The sequence below is a fragment of the Musca autumnalis genome, unplaced genomic scaffold (assembly GCF_047663935.1).
Source record: "Musca autumnalis isolate F117 unplaced genomic scaffold, ASM4766393v1 scaffold_1, whole genome shotgun sequence".
NCBI lineage: Eukaryota > Metazoa > Arthropoda > Insecta > Diptera > Muscidae > Musca > Musca autumnalis.
In genome coordinates, this window is record NW_027411644.1 from 73,757,867 (window position 1) to 73,779,400 (window position 21,534).

The 21,534-nt window shown below is 34.7% G+C and overlaps 1 protein-coding gene across 30 annotated transcripts in view; it reads left to right on the forward strand.

The window, feature by feature from the left end:
- LOC141401375 (low-density lipoprotein receptor-like) overlaps positions 1–21,534 on the forward strand; it is a 652,355-nt gene that overhangs the window by 570,060 nt on the left and 60,761 nt on the right. For 16 of the 30 annotated variants that reach the window (XM_073981587.1, XM_073981625.1, XM_073981578.1 and 13 more), the window contains 7 exons: positions 5,026–5,290; positions 5,377–5,599; positions 6,920–7,255; positions 9,685–9,903; positions 10,428–10,782; positions 20,118–20,316; positions 20,605–20,727. In XM_073981587.1, coding sequence (XP_073837688.1) covers positions 5,026–5,290; positions 5,377–5,599; positions 6,920–7,255; positions 9,685–9,903; positions 10,428–10,782; positions 20,118–20,316; positions 20,605–20,727 — 1,720 coding nt within the window. The remainder of the gene's footprint in view (positions 1–5,025; positions 5,291–5,376; positions 5,600–6,919; positions 7,256–9,684; positions 9,904–10,427; positions 10,783–20,117; positions 20,317–20,604; positions 20,728–21,534) is intronic. The other 14 variants (XM_073981680.1, XM_073981657.1, XM_073981660.1 and 11 more) reach the window with 1 other exon arrangement.

Genomic DNA, 21,534 nt, shown 5'->3' on the forward strand with positions numbered 1-21,534 from the left:
CATAGGAAAACTTTAATTCAGCCTGGCTGAATAAGGTTTTCCATAGGAAAACTTTAATTCAGCCTGGCTGAATAAGGTTTTCCATAGGAAAACTTTAATTCAGCCTGGCTGAATAAGGTTTTCCATAGGAAAACTTTAATTCAGCCTGGCTGAATAAGGTTTTCCATAGGAAAACTTTAATTCAGCCTGGCTGAATAAGGTTTTCCATAGGAAAACTTTAATTCAGCCTGGCTGAATAAGGTTTTCCATAGGAAAACTTTAATTCAGCCTGGCTGAATAAGGTTTTCCATAGGAAAACTTTAATTCAGCCTGGCTGAATAAGGTTTTCCATAGGAAAACTTTAATTCAGCCTGGCTGAATAAGGTTTTCCATAGGAAAACTTTAATTCAGCCTGGCTGAATAAGGTTTTCCATAGGAAAACTTTAATTCAGCCTGGCTGAATAAGGTTTTCCATAGGAAAACTTTAATTCAGCCTGGCTGAATAAGGTTTTCCATAGGAAAACTTTAATTCAGCCTGGCTGAATAAGGTTTTCCATAGGAAAACTTTAATTCAGCCTGGCTGAATAAGGTTTTCCATAGGAAAACTTTAATTCAGCCTGGCTGAGTAAGGTTTTCCATAGGAAAACTTTAATTCAGCCTGGCTGAATAAGGTTTTCCATAGGAAAACTTTAATTCAGCCTGGCTGAATAAGGTTTTCCATAGGAAAACTTTAATTCAGCCTGGCTGAATAAGGTTTTCCATAGGAAAACTTTAATTCAGCCGGGCTGAATAAGGTTTTCCATAGGAAAACTTTAATTCAGCCTGGCTGAATAAGGTTTTCCATAGGAAAACTTTAATTCAGCCTGGCTGAATAAGGTTTTCCATAGGAAAACTTTAATTCAGCCTGGCTGAATAAGGTTTTCCATAGGAAAACTTTAATTCAGCCTGGCTGAATAAGGTTTTCCATAGGAAAACTTTAATTCAGCCTGGCTGAATAAGGTTTTCCATAGGAAAACTTTAATTCAGCCTGGCTGAATAAGGTTTTCCATAGGAAAACTTTAATTCAGCCTGGCTGAATAAGGTTTTCCATAGGAAAACTTTAATTCAGCCTGGCTGAATAAGGTTTTCCATAGGAAAACTTTAATTCAGCCTGGCTGAATAAGGTTTTCCATAGGAAAACTTTAATTCAGCCTGGCTGAATAAGGTTTTCCATAGGAAAACTTTAATTCAGCCTGGCTGAATAAGGTTTTCCATAGGAAAACTTTAATTCAGCCTGGCTGAATAAGGTTTTCCATAGGAAAACTTTAATTCAGCCTGGCTGAATAAGGTTTTCCATAGGAAAACTTTAATTCAGCCTGGCTGAATAAGCTTTCATATGGGAAAACTTTATTTCAGCCTGGCTGAATAACGTTACCCGTTCATCTCTCTATTTGTCAAACTCGGATCTGCTTCCTTTAAATGAATATAGTTTTAGGGAAAGCCCATTATTCTATTCCTTTCAAAATATTTTTACTCTTTATTCTTTGCTGTTCTAAATATTTAGCATTGCTTTCACTTATTGTTAGCCTTGAATAAAACGAAGCCAGATCATCAAAAAAAAAAATCCAGTTCCTCTTGTTGCTTTTATTGTTCTGATTGTTTTATAAACTCTTTTAACAAAGTAAGGCAAGCATGCGAAGGAAAAAAATTGTTTTCATTGCTTTTGGGAAGTATGCATGTGTACACACACATATGTGAACCCATGACTGTGGTCTTGTTCGTTGCTTGTTTGGTTGCCAGGCATATGTTGTGGAAGTGGAAGTATTTAAGGCAAGTAACATCGTGGTGAACATTGTTTTATTGGACAATTCCCCAAAGCTTTTTTGGAAGGCTTCAAGGGAAATGAATTTGATATTGTTTGCCACCACATACATTTGAATGCAAACGGAAGTCGGGTTGGTATTTACGTTCGAAAGTAAAATGGGGTCTGTGGAGAATTTTGAAGTTTGAAATGATAATTGTTTTGTCTGAAACGCCTTCTAATGGGTGGTTGTAATAGTACCTAATGGGAGGATCAAAGGCCAATTCTCATTTTCTGTTTTTGCGCAAAGGATTTTCGTCAAAACCATGACACAACACAGACCTATCCAGACTTATAATCTTTTATGTCGTTTTTTCACGACTTTCTACTTGTTCCTTATTGTCCTTCTTTGACCTTTCAGTGGCACAACCTAATCACAGGCTACTTCATTTCAAAGTGAATTTAATCTAATTATTCTGTAATGACGAATCATTGTGTGAATCAATTACAGAAGAACTGCAAACTCAACAAAGAAGGAGAAGAAGCACAAAATTCTTGGAAAGACTCGTTTTCCAATCGTTGGTATGGGGAAAGTGTAAATTTGAGAAACTTACAGTAAAACATAATGTTTTACAAAGCAAAACTTAGTTAGAAACCAATGTCTGTCTGCCAGCTTGACTGTCATTTTGTCTAAGTGTTGTAGGATAAGAAAAAACAAAACAACAAATGACGACCATTTTAAACTGCTAGTGAGAAAAGTGAAAGACCCAGAAAAACCAAAAAGTGAGCAGCAGCTAAAGAAAATTCTTGGACTCAATAAAGTTCAAGTGAAGTGGCAATGAAAGAAAATTGTATTAGTTTCAATAAGGTAAATGGTGTTATAAGTTAGTCATTTTGTTTGATACCCCTTCAAAACTTAAACTCAGCCAGGCTGAATTGAAGATTTCTTATGGAAACCTCTATTCAGCCAGGCTGAAGTGAAGATTTCCTATGGAAACCTCTATTCAGCCAGGCTGAATTAAAGATTCCCCATGGAAACCTCTAATCAGCCAGGCTGAAATTAAGATTTCTCAAAGAAACTCTACTCAGCCAGGCTGAATTGAAGATTTCCTATGGAAACCTCTATTCAGCCAGGCTGAATTGAAGATTTCCCATGGCAACTTCTATTCAGCCAGGCTGAATTGAAGATTTCGCATGGAATCCTCTATTCAGCCAGGCTAAATTGAAGATTTCCTAACGGAAACCTCTATTCAGCCAGGATGAATTGAAGATTTCTTATGGAAACCTCTATTCAGCCAGGCTGAATTAAAGATTTCCCATGGAAACCTCTATTCAGCCAGGCTGAATTGAAGATTTCACATGGAAATCTATTCAGCCAGGCTGAATTAAAGATTTCCCATTGAAACCTCTATTCAGCCAGGCTGAATTAAAGATTTCCCATGGAAACCTCTATTCAGCCAGTCTGAGTTGAAGATTTCCTATCGGAAACCTCTATTTAGCCAAGCTGAATTGAAGATTTCCTATGGAAACCTCTATTCAGCCAGGCTGGATTGAAGATTTCCCATGGCAACTTCTATTCAGCCAGGCTGAATTGAAGATTTCCCATGGAAACCTCTATTCAGCCAGGCTAAATTGAAGATTTCCTATCTGAAACCTCTATTCAGCCAAGCTGAATTGAAGATTTCCCATGGAAACCTCTATTCAGCCAGGCTGAATTGAGGATTTCACATGGAAACCTCTATTCAGCCAGGCTGAATTAAAGATTTCCCATTGAAACCTCTATTCAGCCAGGCTGAATTGAAGATTTCACATGGAAACCTCTATTCAGCCAGGCTAAATTAAAGATTTCCCATTGAAACCTCTATTCAGCCAGGCTCAATTGAAGATTTCACATGGAAATCTATTCAGCCAGGCTGAATTAAAGATTTCCCATTGAAACCTCTATTCAGCCAAGCTGAATTGAAGATTTCCTATGAAAACCTCTATTCAGCCAGGCTGATTGGAAGATTTCCCATGGCAACTTCTATTCAGCCAGGCTGAATTGAAGATTTCCCATGGAAACCTCTATTCAGCCAGGCTAAATTGAAGATTTCCTATCAGAAACCTCTATTCAGCCAAGCTGAATTGAAGATTTCCTATGGAAACCTCTATTCAGCCATGCTGAATTGAGGATTTCACATGGAAACCTCTATTCAGCCAGGCTGAATTAAAGATTTCCCATGGAAACCTCTATTCAGCCAGTCTGAATTGAAGATTTCACATGGAAACCTCTATTCAGCCAGGCTGAATTAAAGATTCCCATGGAAACCTCTATGCAGCCAATCTGAATTGAAGATTCCCCATGGAAACCTCTAATCAGCCAGGCTGAAATGAAGATTTCCCATAGAAACCTCTACTCAGCCAGGCTGAATTGAAGATTTCCTATGGAAACCTCTATTCAGCCAGGCTGAATTGAAGATTTCCCATGGCAACTTCTATTCAGCCAGGCTGAATTGAAGATTCCCCATGGAAACCTCTATTCATCCAGGCTGAATTGAAGATTTAACATGGAAACCTCTATTCAGCCAGGCTAAATTGAAGATTTCCTATGGAAACCTCTATTCAGCCAGGCTGAATTGAAGATTTCCCGTGGAAACCTCCATTCAGCCAGGCTGAATTGAAGATTTGCCATGGAAACCTCTATTCAGCCAGGCTGAATTGAAGTTCTTATGGAACCACGATGCTACTATTCGTTTCTGCCACTCGTAGCTCCCCTTAGTTAGCGTAGTATTACTTTTTTGCTCTGTTTTGTAAAGCTAACAAAACAATCAACTTTGACGTTGATGGTATAGATGAGAAATGTACAGGAGTCCTGGAAAAAAATCTGCCACAGAGAACACTTTAATTCATGTGGTAATTAATCCCCAAAGTTGAAAGGCAACTTCAGTTTCAGCACCAATGGAATGTTTTTCAATGAGTTTGATGTGTCCTGCGGATGGACATGTTGATTGCTTGGATTACTTGCGGTCTGCTGTGACCATCAATGGATTGCAAAACTTTCTGTGTTTTAGTTTGTGAAATTGAAGTTGTAGTTTCAGTATGTTTGCTTGTTATATGATTTTGATTCTTGCAGACAGTTTTGGGAATTGTTAAATGGTTCTTACTCGGGGGGTACGAATTCCATTATTTCATTCATACTGGAGTTTATTGAAAGCTTTATTTAGCTTCTTATTAGTTTTTCTCTCTCTTTAATAACGTTTCTTTCCTCTGTCTCTCCTTCTCTCCAGGGTTGTAAAAATGTTACCAACACTAAAATCCCATGCCTGGCCCATGAATACCAGTGCAAAGATCGCATTACCTGCTTACACTCCAGCTGGTTGTGTGACGGAGAACGTGACTGTCCGGATGGCGATGATGAGATTCAGAGCAATTGCAAAAATAAGACATGTCGTCCAGATCAATTCCAGTGCAGTGATCGTTCATGCATTGCCGGCCACCTTACGTGTAATGGCCAATATGATTGTGCAGACAAGAGTGATGAACTTAATTGCGGTAAGTCTGAAGTTTTATTGAGAGTTTAAAGGAAATTACAGCAAATTCCAATTTCCGTTGGTTGGATTACTCTTCTCCCTTTTCAGGCATTCGTAAGCAGACTGTGTGCGATTCAACAACTCATTTCGATTGTGGTGGTGGCCAATGTATTCCCCTGTCAAGGGTGTGTGACAAACGCAAAGATTGTCCCGATGGCGAAGACGAACCGGCCAATAAGTGTGGCATTAATGAGTGTGCCGTGGAAAATGGTGGCTGTATGCATAAGTGCGTGGATCAACCGATTGGCTATAGATGCGAATGTGAAACGGGGTAAGTACAGGTTTTTGTTATGCAAACGGCAATTGAGTCTGTTCGGATGCAAGTTTTCGTATGTAAACCCCTATTCAGCCAGGCTGAATTGACGACTTCCTATGTAAACCCCTATTCAGCCAGGCTGAATTGACGATTTCCTATGGAAACCTCTATTCAGCAAGGCTGAATTGACGATTTCCTATGGAAACCTCTATTCAGCAAGGCTGAATTGACGATTTTCTATGGAAACCTCTATTCAGCCAGGCTGAATTGACGATTTCTTATGGAAACTTCTATTCAGCCAGGCTGAATTGACGATTTCTTATGGAAACTTCTATTCAGCCAGGCTGAATTGACGATTTCTTATGGAAACTTCTATTCAGCCAGGCTGAATTGAAGATTTCCTATGGAAACCTCTATTCAGCTAGGCTGAATTGACGTTTTCCTATGGAAGCCTCTATTCAGCCAGACTGAATTGACGATTTCCTGTAGAAACCTCTAATCAGCCAGGCTGAATTGACGATTTCCCATGGAAACCTCTATTCAGCCAGGCTGAATTGACGATTTCCCATGGAAACATCTATTCAGCCAGGCTGAATTGTAGATTTCCTATGGAAACCTCTATTCAGCCAGGCTGAATTGACGTTTAACTATGGAATCCTCTATTCAGCCAGGCTGAATTGACGTTTACCTATGGAAACCTCTATTCAGCCAGGCTGAATTGACGTTTACCTATGGAAACCTCTATTCAGCCAGGCTGAATTGACGTTAACCTATGGAAACCTCTATTCAGCCAGGCTGAATTGACGTTTACCTATGGAAACCTCTATTCAGCCAGGCTGAATTGACGTTTACCTATGGAAACCTCTATTCAGCCAGGCTGAATTGACGTTTACCTATGGAAACCTCTATTCAGCCAGGCTGAATTGACGTTTACCTATGGAAACCTCTATTCAGCCAGGCTGAATTGACGTTTACCTATGGAAACCTCTATTCAGCCAGGCTGAATTGACGTTTACCTATGGAAACCTCTATTCAGCCAGGCTGGATTGACGTTTACCTATGGAAACCTCTATTCAGCCAGGCTGAATTGACGTTTACCTATGGAAACCTCTATTCAGCCAGGCTGAATTGACGATTTCGTATGGAAACCTCTATTCAGCCAGGCTGAATTGACGATTTTCTATGGAAACCTCTATTCAACCAGACTGAATTGACGATTTTCTATGAAAACCTCAATACAGCCAAGCTGAATAGCATTTTCCTATTGAAATTTCAACAAATTCTTTAAAATACAGTCTCATTATTCCTTTGCTTTGCCTTTTACTCTTGTTCCAGCTACAAATTAATCAACAACAAAACCTGTGTGGATGTCGATGAGTGTGCCGACAATCCTGGAGCCTGCTCACAGATATGCATTAATGAAGTTGGCGGCTATAAGTGTGAGTGTGTTGAGGGTTATATGCGTGACCCACGCAATCATACACGCTGTAAAGCGACCGAAGGACATGCCTCATTGCTGTTAGCACGTCGTCATGATATACGGAAAATCGCTTTGGATCACATGGAAATGACATCGATTGTGAATAATACAAAATCTGCGACAGCTTTGGATTTCGTTTTCCGCACGGGAATGATCTTTTGGAGTGATGTGACCACTCAAAGCATTTACAAGTGAGTATTTGGTGAATTTGAAGTAGCGGGATTGGATGGGATGGATGGGTTGAATTTTTAAAATCCTAAATGAGTAGCCATAATAAGCGTGTGGGGGAGCGAGCTTACTGGCTTGACACAAGCCTAAATGAGTTTTCCATATTGTTAGCAAGAATTTCCATGGCCTTTCCGCAAAGGGAGGAAATGAATTTTCACGGTATCCACATCATATCATAAGCCACACCAACCCCTCTTAGTATTGTTAGCGGGTTTCCGGCTCTTTGTTTAACTTCCATCAGTTATCCCTGCATATTAAAAAAGTTCTTTTGATTATGGTGGATAACATGTTCCCTGTGTGCTCATTCCAGTAGTTCCCAGTAGGTGGTCCATATTGCATGGTTTCAATGGAAATTTTTCTTCACGTTAGCAATAGAGTTTTAATTAACACATTTTCACCTACTGTACCCATCATTGAAGCGAATCCCATTTAAGTGAATCTTTTAAAGTTGTGAGGCCAGTGGATTTTATAATGTAAATGTTTACCTGTTTAATACTCTTCCTTAGGAAATCGTCAATTCAGCCTGGCTGAATAAAGGTTTCCATAGGTAAACGTCAATTCAGCCTGGCTGAACAGGGGTTTCCATAGGCAATCGTCAATTCAGCCTGGCTGAATAGAGGTTTCCATAGGTAAGCGTCAATTCAGCCTGGCTAAATAGAGGTTTCCATAGGAAATCGTCAATTCAGCCTGGCTGAATAGAGGTTTACATAGGTAAATATCAATTCAGCCTGGCTGAATATAGGTTTACGTAGGTAAACGTCAATTCAGCCTAGCTGAATACAGGTTTCCATAGGTAAACGTCAATTCAGCCTGGCTGAATAGAGGTTTACATAGATAAACGTCAATTCAGTCTGCCTGAATAAAGGTTTCCATAGGCAAACGTGAATTCAGCCTGACTGAATATAGGTTTACATAGGTAAACGTCAATTCAGCCTGGCTGAATAGAGGTTTCCATAGGTAAACATCAATTCAGTCTGGCTGAATAGAGGTATCCATAGATAGATGTCAATTCAGCCTGGCTGAATAGAGGTATCCATAGATAGATGCCAATTCAGCCTGGCTGAATAGAGGTTTCCATAGGTAAGCGTCAATTCAGCCTGGCTGAATAGAGGTTTACATAGGTAAATGTCAATTCAGCCTGGCTGAATATAGGTTTACGTAGGTAAACGTCAATTCAGCCTAGCTGAATAGAGGTTTCCATAGGTAAACGTCAATTCAGCCTGGCTGAATAGAGGTTTACATAGGTAAACGTCAATTCAGTCTGGCTGAATAAAGGTTTCATAGGCAAACGTGAATTCAGCCTGGCTGAATATAGGTTTACATAGGTAAACGTCAATTCAGCCCGGCTGAATAAAGGTTTCCATAGGTAAACATCAATTCAGCCTGGCTGAATAGAGGTTTCCATAGGTAAACGTAAATTCAGCCTGGCTGAATGGAAGTTTCCAAAGGTAAACGTCAATTCAGCCTGGCTGAATAGAGGTTTCCATAGGTAAACGTCAATTCAGCCTGGCTGAATAGAGGTTTCCATAGGTAAACGTCAATTCAGCCTGGCTGAATAGAGTTTTCCATAGGTAAACATCAATTCAGCCTGGCTGAATAGAGGTTTCCATAGGTAAACGTCAATTCAGCATGGCTGAATAGAGGTTTCCATAGGCAAAACGTCAATTCAGTCTGGCTAAGTAGAGGTTTCCATAGGTAAACGTCAATTCAGCCTGGCTGAATAGAAGTTTCCATAGGTAAACGTCAATTCAGCCTGGCTGAATAGAGGTTTCCATAGGTAAACTTCAATTCAGCCTGGCTGAATAGAGGTTTCCATAGGTAAACTTCAATTCAGCCTGGCTGAATAGAGGTTTCCATAGGTAAACTTCAATTCAGCCTGGCTGAATAGAGATTTCTATAGGTAAACGTCAATTCAGCCTGGCTGAATAGAGGTTTCCATAGGTAAACGTCAATTCAGCCTGGCTGAATAGAGGTTTCCATAGGTAAACGTCAATTCAGCCTGGCTGAATAGAAGTTTCCATGGGTAAACATCAATTCAGCCTGGCTGAATAGAGATTTCCATGGGAAATCGTCAAGTCAGACTAGCTAAAATAAGTCTCGCTGGGAAAATTTCAATTCAAAAGGCTGCATATGGTTTTCGGTAGGATAGGATTTCATTTGATGTCACATTTAACCTTTCCCTTAATTCGTCTTTTTTGTATTTTTCATTTCTATTTTTGGTCAATTTTAAAACATCAATCTTTAAACACCCACTCGCTCAACTAACCTCCCATAGGTTTTCCTTTTATGGCTTATTCTAGGCTCCAGACAATTGCTTAATTTTTTATTCATTGTCCGTTTTGTTGTTGTGTGGCCACAATTCATTTAATTCACTTTTTGTTTATTCTTTCAGGGCACCCATTGACGAGGGCAGTGATAAAACCGTTGTACTCAAGGAGCATACTGTTACCTCAGATGGTTTGGCTGTCGATTGGATTTACAATCACATCTACTTTACCGATACACACAAATGTACCATTGAGCTGACAAACTTTGATGGCAATATGGGTAAAGTGCTCATCGAAGATGAATTGGATATACCACGGTCCATAGCATTGGATCCCATAGAAGGGTAAGTAAGGCAAACAAACAAACAATAAAGGAGAATATAGAAGAAGAAAAGAAAAAACATAAATAAGACAAGCGAGAAAGGATCTCTAAAAAGAAGAACAAAAAGCACAACAACATGAAGGCGTTAGTAACATCAGGCCAACACATCTATATGATTGACACTTGACATTATGATGAAGAAGAATAAGTGGTTGACATACGACCTCAACCAACCACATCCTCCCCTAGCTCCCTCTTTGGAGAATGGATAGAAGCGGCAAGGTCCATGGATCAAGAACAAGCAAATGCTTGTAATAAAATCCCCAATAAATTGTTATGCTTTAGTTGGCCATCCCATAGTTGTAACACATGCTGCTGAGTTGTTGTGGATTGCCTCTATCTTCTTCGTGTTCTTTGCGTTGTCGTTTTCTTGTTCATGCTGCCAGTAAATACTTTAAAGCTGTCGGTTTTTTGCACCATGTCTTATGTTCGAGATATTTAATTTTTTCCTTTTTTCTCCTTCTTTTCATTTTCTTTCTTTTGTAGATGGATGTATTGGTCCGATTGGGGTGCCTCCCCACGCATTGAACGTGCCGGCATGGATGGCTCACATCGCACCACAATCATCAACTATGATGTTAAATGGCCAAATGGCATTACTTTGGATTTGGTGCGAAGACGCATTTACTGGGTCGATGGTAAATTGAACATCATCTCTTCGGCCAATTATGATGGCTCACAACGGCGTCAGATTTTATATTCAACGGAATACTTACGTCATCCATTCTCTATAACCACATTTGAGGATAGCATCTATTGGACAGATTGGGATAAACAGACCGTTTTCAAAGCCAACAAATTCAATGGTGAAGGTGTTCGACCCATTACAGCACTGCATATGGTGAGTACCGAATTACGCATTATGTATGGTAGACATTCAAACGTGTTACGTTAAATGCAGTGAGTGAAAGGGAAAGTGAACACAGTAATGTGCTGTGGTCTCGTGAATTGAAAATATATGACTTGAAGGCCAATTGAAATTTCAAAAACTCAAAAAATCAAAATCTCTATTTAACAAAAAAACATACGCAAATTTTCAAATATTTTGCTCAGCATGAACATTAAAAAATTTCACAATCGTGAAAAACGTGACTTGTTATGATCATTAAAAATATGCCGTCTGAGAATAATTCAGCCTACTTATGTATTATTCCCATTAATTCACCCGGTCCCCTCAGTTTTGTTGCTGTGGATTGTTGAAAATCGCTGACAGAAATAAATGTTCTTATCATAGAAAATGTGCCAGACTGCTTATCAGCGTTGCGTTAATTCTCCCCTCTAATTACTTCTAATTTGTTTCATCGCGTCGCACACACACACATCGTCATATCAGATTGCCCTTTGTAAAGAGCCGCCGACTGCTGATAGCTATAAACGAGACGCCAAATCAAATTATAATGTTTTGAAAAATAAAATGGAATACAATATTAGGTTGGGTCGGGTCATAAAATTTAAACAAAATTAAACGTGGATTTTTTACTTTAAAGGGACGTGCATTTTTTATAGAATTTTAAAACGTGGATTTTAAAGAATTTTTAAAAAAGTCTAAAAAGATATTAACTTGGATTTTTAAAGAATTTAAACGTGGTATTTAAAAAATTTAAAAAAATAAACGTGGATTTAAAAAAAAAAACAAATTTAAAAAAATTATAAATGGATTTTTAATGATTTTTAAAAGACAATAAACGTTTTTTTTTTATTTGAAACAAAACTCTACGTGTATTTTTTGAAGAGTTTTAAAAAATTAAACGTGGATTTTTTTTAAGATTTTTTTTTAATTTGACGTGGATTTTTTAAAGATTTTTTTTTTTAATTTTACGTGGATTTTTTAAAGATTTTTTTTTTTAATTTTACGTGGATTTTTTAATAAAAATTAAACGTGGATTTTTTGAAGAATTCTTTTATAAAAATTAAACGTAGATTTTTTAAACAATTCTTTTAAAAAATAAAACATGGATTTTTTTAAAGAATTCTTTTATAAAAATTAAACGTGGATTTTTTTATAGAATTCTTTTATAAAAATTAAACGTGTATTTTTTTTAAAGCATTTTTTATAAAATTTAAAACCTGATTTTTTAAAATTTTTTATAAAAGTTATACTTAGACATTTTAAAGAATTTTTTATAAAAATTAAACATGGATTATTTAAAGGTTTTTTATAAAAATTTAACGTGGATTTTTTAAAGAGTTTAGACAAAAATTTATCGTAGATTTTTTAAAGAATTTATAAAAAATTAAAACGAGGATTTTTTTAAAGAATTTAGAAAATAATAAACGTGGATTTTTTGAGGAATTTATGTGAACGTGATTTTTTTAGAGAATTTATGAAAAATTTAAAGTAGCGTTTTTTAAAGGATTTAAAAAAATAAATTGTATTATTAAAAGAATTTTTGAATAATAAATAAATTAAATAAATTTTTGAATCATCGTTTTAGATTTTTTAATGAATTTAGAAAAAAATTAACGTGGATTTTTTAAAGAATTTATGAAAAATTTAAACTATGATTTTTTAAAGAATTTAGAAAAATTTTAACGTGTATTCTTTAAAAGTGTATTTTTAAAAAACGTGAATTTAAAAAAAAATTAAAAGTGGATTTTTAATGATTTTTTAAAAACAATAAACGTGTTTTGTTTTATTTAAAACAAAACTATACGTGTATTTTTTGAAGAGTTTTAAACAAAGTAAACGTGGATTGTTTATAAAAATTAAACACGGAATTTTTAAAGAATTTTTTTATAAAAACTAAACATGGATTTTTAAAGAATTTTTTTATAAAAATTAAAAGTGGATTTTTTAAAACATTTTTTTATAAAAATTAAAAGTGGATTTTTTAAAGCATTTAGAAAAAATTAACGTGGACTTTTTAAAGAATTTAGACAAAAATTAAACATGGATTTTTTAGGGGATTTATAAGAACTAAAAAAATTATACTTGGGGGTTTTAAGTCATTTTTAAAACATTTGATCGTACATTTTTTAAAAAAATTTGTAAAAAAAATTCAATTAATTAGTTAAAAAAGAGATAAACGTGAATTAAAAAAAAAAACCTGATTTAAACAGAATTAAATTAAAACAAAAATAATAATTTTCAAAATTTATATTTTGTAATTTTGTTTAAAATTAAATATGTAAGACATTTTAAACTTGGATGTTTTAAAGAATTTCTAAAAAAATTAAAACTTGGATTTTTAAAGAATTTACAAATAATATAAACGTGTTTTTTTAAAGAATTTTTAAAAAATTTAAACGTGGATTTTAAAAGAATTTTTAAAAAATTTAAACGTATAGTTTTTATTATATATAAAATATAAAATAAACATGGATATTTAATAAAATAAACACAGATATTTAAAAACATAAACATGGATATTTAAAAAAATAAACATGGATTTAAAAAAATTAAACGTGGATTAAAAACATGAACGTGAATTAAAATAAATTAAACTTAATCCACGTTTAATAAAGAATTTAAAAAAATTAGAAAATTAAGTGTTTTTTTTAAAGAATCTTTAAAAAATTTTAAACATGGATTTTTTAGAAAGAACTTAAAAAATTTAGCGTGTATTTTTTAGAGAATCTTTAACAAATTTTAAACATGGATTTTTGTAAGAATCTTAAAAAATGTAAGCTTGAATTTTTAAAAAATTTAAAAGTGTTTTTTTAAGAATTAAAAAATACACTTGGACTTTTAAGGAATTTTTAAAGAATTGAAAAAAAAAATAAATTATATTAATTTAATTAGTTAAAAAAGAATAAAACGTGAAATAAAAAAGTTAAACGTGGATTAAACAGAACTAAATTAAAAAATAAACAGTTTTAAAATTTAAATTTTGTAATGAATTTAAAAAATTCATTTTGTAAGATAATTTAAACTTCGATTTTTTAAAGAATTTCTAAATAAATTTAAACTTGGATTTTTTAAAGAATTTTTAAAAAATTTAAACGTGGATTTTTTAAAAATTACAAAATAAACATGGATATTTAAAAAAAATAACATGGATATTTAAAAAATAAACGTGGATTTTAAAAAAAATATGGATTAAAAAATTAAGCGTGAATTAAACAAAATTAAACGTGGATTTTGATTTTTTAAAAAAATAAATTTTTTTTACAGAATTCAAAAATCGATTTTTATATTTTTTACAAAATGAAGAAAGAAATTATTTTTTTATTTTTTAGAATTTTAAAAAATGTCACTAATTTCAATGGTTAAAGTATTAAAAAAAATTAGTTAAAGAAAAAAAATTGAACGTGGGTATTTGAAAAAATTGTAAACTTTAGAAAAATTAGATTAAAAAAAAATTGAGTCACGCTCGGCTGTTTCAAAAAAAAAAAATGTAAACGAGTATTTTTTTAAAAATCTGTAAAAATTTAAACGTGTATATTTTGAAGAATTTAGAAACAAAATAAGTTTGTCTTTTTTAAAAAATTAAAAAAAAAATTGAGCGTGTATTTTTTAAAGAATCTTTAACAAATTTTATACATGGATTTTTAAAGAATTTTTAACATACATATTTCAAATATGGATTTTTTAAAGAATCATCAAAAATTTTCAACCTTTGTTTTTTAAAAAACATCAAAGTTGATTTTTAACAATTAAAAAAATTAAATGCGGATTTTTAAAAAAAATTAACGTAGATTTTTTTAAAGAATTTAAAAAAATTAAGTTAATTTAATTAGTTAAAAAATAATTAAACGTGATTTAAAAAACTTAAACGTGGATAGAAAGAATTAAGTTACAAACAACTTAAATTGTACTGTAGACTAGATTTCCGTAGTATGTCTTTCTTGTGAAGAGTCTCCATAAGTAGTCTGATCAGTGGCAGTAAAATGTCACCATTGATCAAAAATAAAATCAACCTGCAGTCTTTGATATGCAAGTAAAACTCCAATAAACCATTCTGCCATATTTGTTTTAAATAGGTGTAAGGAACTTTAATATTTATTCTTCCCTATCATAGTTATTTTGCAAGTCTACATAATTACCGCATTGTTATGCATTATTTACTTAATTTTTGCCACAATTGTTGTTGTTCTTCTTTTTGTACCACACCTTATGGTGTTGAAATACCATGAGGGTGTTAATAAATTTCCAACATGAAGTGAAGCATATTCATGTGTATATACATATGTATGTATATGTAGTGATGACACACCATGACGCCTTGTAACTCTGTCTTTTGCAACTGGACAACAGTTATGTTGGCCGGAAAATTAAAAGCCACTATATTTTTAGTGTGAAAACTGTGGCCATTGTTGGTGTTGTGTTTTTTGCCTTTTTAATTTCCATTCTTGTTGTTGTTGCTGCTGCTGGGTATCCTCAACAACATTACCGCTACAAATATAATTCATGATTTTCCCTTTTTTCCAAGGTATTCTTTGGGGAATACATGCAGCTGTATATGTAGGTATATCTGTGTGTTGGGTGTGAGAGCATGTGTATAACTTTGCACGTGCATTTCGTTACTCTGATATTGAAAAGTCACAAAACTTACTTGTGGTAGGGAATATTTTATGCTACAGCTCGTGTGTGAATGCGTGTATAAATCATGTAAATTATGAAAGATATTCTGACAGCAGATTGGATAAAACACAGTTTTCTCTTATATTCATGGAAACTTTCGCATACATACATACATACATGAATTTATTCTGGCATATGAACACACAATAATTCCCACACACACACAAGCGTGAGGTGTGCACGCCAAGTACCATCAAGGATTTCCATACGCACATAAATTATGTAATAACCAGCCACGCAACACCAGAAGCGTATGCAACTGCTTCGCTGGGTTGTAAGACAGGCAAACGTCGTGCATAAATACTCGGTAGAATAAAAAGGAAAAAACTAAGGCATCATGCCAAACCATCCAACACTAGTTGAAACCGGGGACCGGGTAACTATGGCAGATGTAAATCCGTTTCAAGCAGTTCCACTGACACACTACCCATTTTTGCTATACTGTCATTTTAACTACCAAACAACACATCGCAGAACATCACAGCCAACTTCAGCATTTCAAGGAAATGCAACAAATTTGTCGGAATGCGGTGATGCGTTTATTCTTCTTTTCTTTCTTGCCGGGAAGTAGGTTTGAGCATGGATGGGCATGAAATATTATAATTTGATTTAAACCCAAGAAGAAAGTAGAAAGTGGCAAATGATGGAATTGGTGGTGAGATAAGAAAAACAATGTGAATTACAAGCACATACTTGTATAGATGTATGTACGCATTCGAGCAAATGTCATTTATTTAAAGGCTTTTGTTTTTGTGGTTTTTCCTACAAAGGAGAATATTTTGTATTTTTGCATGGCTTGGTTGAGCGAAGAAATAATATTTGACCTTAAAATTAAATATCTTTTAGATGTTTCATTGGGAAGGATGCAGGATGTTAGATTGACGGACCTATTGGCCTACAGATATTCTCCTTTCAAATTCTGACATCAAATTCATGACTTATTAGGTCAGCGTTATCTCATTTTCTACACGAAGTAAAAGTGTGGTTACATAAGACCCGCAAACCCTATTTTATTCAGCCCAGCTTCACCTATGTAGGCGTGGATTTTTAAATAAAAATTTCAGCCCAGCTTCACCTATGCAGGCTTGGGTTTTTAAGGAAATTTTTGAGACATGCCTTAGACATGTAAGCGTGAATTTTTTAAACAATTTTTTCAGCCCAGCCTCAGCTATGTAGGCGTGGGTTTTTTAAACAAATTTTTCAGCCCAACTTTACTTATGTAGGCGTGTGTTTTTTATACAAATTTTTCAGCCCAACTTTACTTATGTAGGCGTGTGTTTTTTATACAAATTTTTCAGCCCAGCCTAAGCTATGTAGGCGTGGGTTTTTTTAAACAAAATTTTCAGCCCAGCCTCAGCTATGTAGGCGTGGGTTTTTTAAACAAATTTTTCAGCCCAGCCTCAGCTATGTAGGCGTGGGTTTTTTTAAAGAAATTTTTTAGCCCAGCCTCAGCTATGTAGGCGTGGGTTTTTAAACAAATTTTTCAGCCCAGCTTCACCGATGTAGGCGTGGGTTTTTAAACAAATTTTTCAGCCCAGCTTCACCGATGTGGGAGTGAATTTTTAAGCAATTTTTTCAGCCCAGCCTCAGCTATGTAGGCACGGTTTTTTAAGCAAATTTTTCAGCCTTAGCTTCACATATGTACGCGTGGGTTTTTTAAACAAACTTTTGAACCAAACTTCACCTCTATAGGCGCGGATTTTTTAAACAATTTTTTCAGCCCAACTTCACCTCTATAGGCGCGGATTTTTTAAACAATTTTTTCAGCCCAACTTCACATCTATAGGCGCGGATCTTTTAAAAAATTTTCAGCCCAAGTTTACCTCTATAAGCGTGGTTTTTTTAAACAATTTTTTCAGCCCAACTTCACCTCTATAGGATTTTTTAAACAAATGTTTCAGGCCTGCCTCAGCTATGTAGGCGTGTATTTTTTAAACAAATTTCTCAGCCCAGCCTCATCTATGTAGGCGTGGGTTTTTTAAACAAATTTTTCAGCCAAGCCTCAGCTATGTAGGCGTAGGTTTTTTAAACAATTTTTTCAGCCCAGTCTCAGCTATGTAGGCGTGGGTTTTTTAAACAAATTTTTCAGCCCAGCCTCAGCTATGTAGGCGTGGGTTTTTTAAACAAATTTTTCAGCCCAGCCTCAGCTATGTATGCGTGGGTTTTTTAAACAAATTTTTCAGCCCAGCCTCAGCTATGTAGGCGTGGGTTTTTTAAACAAATTTTTCAGCCTTAGCTTCACATATGTACGCGTGGGTTTTTTAAGCAAATTTTTCAGCCCAGCCTCAGCTATGTAGGCGTGGGTTTTTTAAACAAATTTTTCAGCCTTAGCTTCACATATGTACGCGTGGGTTTTTTAAGTAAATTTTTCAGCCTTAGCTTCACATATGTACGCGTGGGTTTTTTAAACAAACTTTTGAACCAAACTTCACCTCTATAGGCCCGGATTTTTTAAACAATTTTTTCAGCCCAAATTCACCTCTATAGGCGCGGATTTTTTAAACAATTTTTTCAGCCCAACTTCAACTCTATAGGCGCGGATCTTTTAAAAAAAATTTTCAGCCCATGTTTACCTCTATAAGCGTTGTTTTTTAAACAATTTTTTCAGCCCAACTTCACCTCTATAGGATTTTTTAAACAAATTTTTCAGCCCAGCCTCAGCTATGTAGGCGTTGGTTTTTAAACAATTTTTTCAGCCCAGTCTCAGCTATGTAGGCGTTGGTTTTTAAACAAATTTTTCAGCCCAGCCTCAGCTATGTAGGCGTGGGGTTTTTTAACAAATTTTTCATCCAAGCCTCAGCTATGTAGGCGTGGGGTTTTTAAACAAATTCTTCAGTCCAGCCTCAGCTACGTAGGCGTGGGTTTTTTAAACAAATTTTTCAGTCCAGCCTCAGCTATGTAGGCGTGGGTTTTTTAAAGAAAATTTTTAGCCCAGTCTCAGCTATGTAGGCGTGGGTTTTTTCAACAATTTTTTCAGCCCAGTCTCAGCTATGTAGGCGTGGGTTTTTTAAAGAAAATTTTTAGCCCAGTCTCAGCTATGTAGGCGTGGGTTTTTTCAACAATTTTTTCAGCCCAGTCTCAGCTATGTAGGCGTGGGTATTTTAAATATTTTTTTTCAGCCCAGCCTCAGCTATGTAGGCGTGGGTTTTTACAACAATTTTTTCAGCCCAGCCTCAGCTATGTTGGCGTGGGTATTTTAAACAATTTTTTCAGCCCAGCCTCAGCTATGTAGGCGTGGGTTTTTTAAACAATTTTTTCAGCCCAGCCTCAGCTATGTAGGCGTGGGTTTTTTAAACAATTTTTTCAGCCCAGTCTCAGCTATGTAGGCGTGGGTTTTTTAAACAATTTTTTCAGCCCAGTCTCAGCTATGTAGGCGTGGGTTTTTTAAACAAATTTTTCAGACCAGCCTTAACTATGTAATCGTGGATTTTTGAAAGAATTTTTTCAGCCCAGCCTCAACTATGTAATCGTGGATTTTTGAAAGAATTTTTTCAAACAAGATTTACCTATGTAGGCGTGGGTTTTGTAAAATAATTTTTTAGCCCAAATTCACCTATGTAGGCGTGGGTTTTGTAAAATAATTTTTTAGCCCAAATTCACCTATGCAGGCGTGGGTTTTTTAAACTAATTTTTCAGCCCAACTTCACCAATGTAGGCGTGGTTTTTTAAACAAATTTTTCAGCCCAGCTTCACCTACTTAGGCGTGTTTTTTTAAACAAATTTTTCAGCCCAGCTTCACCTACTTAGGCGTGTTTTTTTTAAACAAATTTTTCAGCCCAGCTTCACCTACTTAGGCGTGTTTTTTTAAACAAATTTTTCAGCCCAGCTTCACCTACTTAGGCGTGTTTTTTTTAAACAAATTTTTCATCCCAGCCTCAGGTATGTATGTAGGCTTCCGTTTTGTAAACAAACTTTTCAGTCCAGCCTCAGCTATGTGGGTCCATATTTACATTAGGCAATTTTCCTTGCGGCAATTGTCAGTTCGATGAAGAGACAGGTGAGGTATATGGGAACCCTTTGCCTCTCAGTACCTTCTCTTATCTACAAACTGACAATTGACGCAAGGAAAATTGCCTAAAATAAATATGGAGTAGGCATGGATTTAAAAAAAATTCAGCTCAGCATCAGCTAGTAAGGCGTGGATTTTGTAAAATAAAATTCAGCCCAGCTTCAGCTAAGTAATGGCGTGGATTTTGTAAAAAAATTCAGCGCAGCCACTGCTATATACAGGCGCGGATTTAAAAAAATCAGCCATCCTCTGCCATATAGGCTTGGATTTAAAAAAAAATCAGCCCAGCGTCAATTATGTTGGCGTGTTTTTTTTTAACACAGACCGGCCTATTGCTGATTTAAGTTTAGATTATTTCAGGGTGGAGTGGAATTTGTTATTCAGCCCGTCCGAACTTTACTATTTTTCATATTTCAGCGCCATCTATACTTCAATTTTATAAACTAGTATTGATTGAATTGCCTGACAAACTTATATTGATGAACATACTTTTGGGCGGAATAATTCTAATCTGATCACTATTATGGTGTACAAATTTCTTTGTACACCATAATAGTGAACTTTCTAAAACTTTTTCCACGATTATTAAGTTAATCGAATTCCTATAAATTCTAATCGTTTACTTTGTTTTTTCCCTTTACAGCTACAACATCCAATGGTAATTCATGTCTATCATCCATATCGTCAACCCGATGGCGTCAATCACTGTCAAGCTGTCAATGGTCATTGTTCACATCTATGTCTGCCGGCGCCGCGAATTAATGAACGCAGTCCACGCATCTCATGTGCCTGTCCTACAGGCCTAAAGCTTATGGAAGATAGGCTGATGTGTGTTGAAGATCGTAAGTACAAACATCCACACAAAAAAGTTTCATAGTAGTGATTTACATTGGACAATTTAAATGAACAACATTTTCAGTTTGCGGAAAAAATACAAGCTCTCTTACCGCAAAACTGAGTCTAAACGGAATAAAAATTGACTAATGTAAATCAATTTGTAGTATGAATTAATATGAAGGAAAGAAAAAATCCACCAATGAAAGTCAAAATTATTATTTCTTTTTTAATTTTTTTTTTCTTTTTGTTAAAAATTTCATTTGATTTGTTTTACATTATCACCTTCTATACAGCCACATATAAAACAACCACCACAAGTAAACCAAAGATGAACTTTAATTTAACCACATCTTCGCCAGAGTCATTCCCTGATGTCAATCTACCTCAGCATGCTGCAGGGGCTGGTATTTTAGAGGGTATGCAAAGCAAAAACTTTACCTTTGTTTTTCTGTTGTTGGTGGTGGTGGAAATGCCATTTTATTTATTATTATTTCCAAACTAAGACAACAACAAAAAAAACTACAAAAATAAATTGGCATTGCAGTTGAATAATAACAGCATTTTGGGATTGTCACGTACTTTTCTCAACTGACAATCACATAAAAAATTTAGCAAACATTTCCAAAAAAAAAAAACTTTGCAAAATACTATTTTGTGTTTTTTTTCTGTTGGTTTGTAGTTTAAATTCGTTTGTGTAATGTTGTTTTCTGTTATTTGAAATTTGTTGTCTATTTTTTAGTTCTCTCTTTTTGTTTTTTATTATATTTTTTCTGTGGTGTTGGTAAATTATTTTATATTCTACTTCGTTAATATTCCTCCCTTTTGTCCTCGTTGACAAAACTGTTGTAACTTTCCCTTCTTGAATATTTTACATGAAAATGCTCTCTCATTGTTTTATTATTGTTATTTTATTTTAATTATTTTAGTCAACAACAAAAGTTTTGTAATATTATTTATTTTGTGTGAGTTGAAAAAAACCAACTTCTTAATTAATTAATTAAAAGGTTTCAAATTGCTAAATATAGGTCAACAGGGCTATGATAGCTAGAAATTTGATATAAGATACGACTATAATGTTGGATGGTATTACAAATTAAGAGAGAAAGGTAGAGAAAAAATTAAGGAAATATCCTTTTTAGTAATATTTAACTGAAATTAAAAATAATACAATAAGAAAAAAGGTTTAAAGTCGAATGTGACCGAAATTTTCCAAGCATTTTACA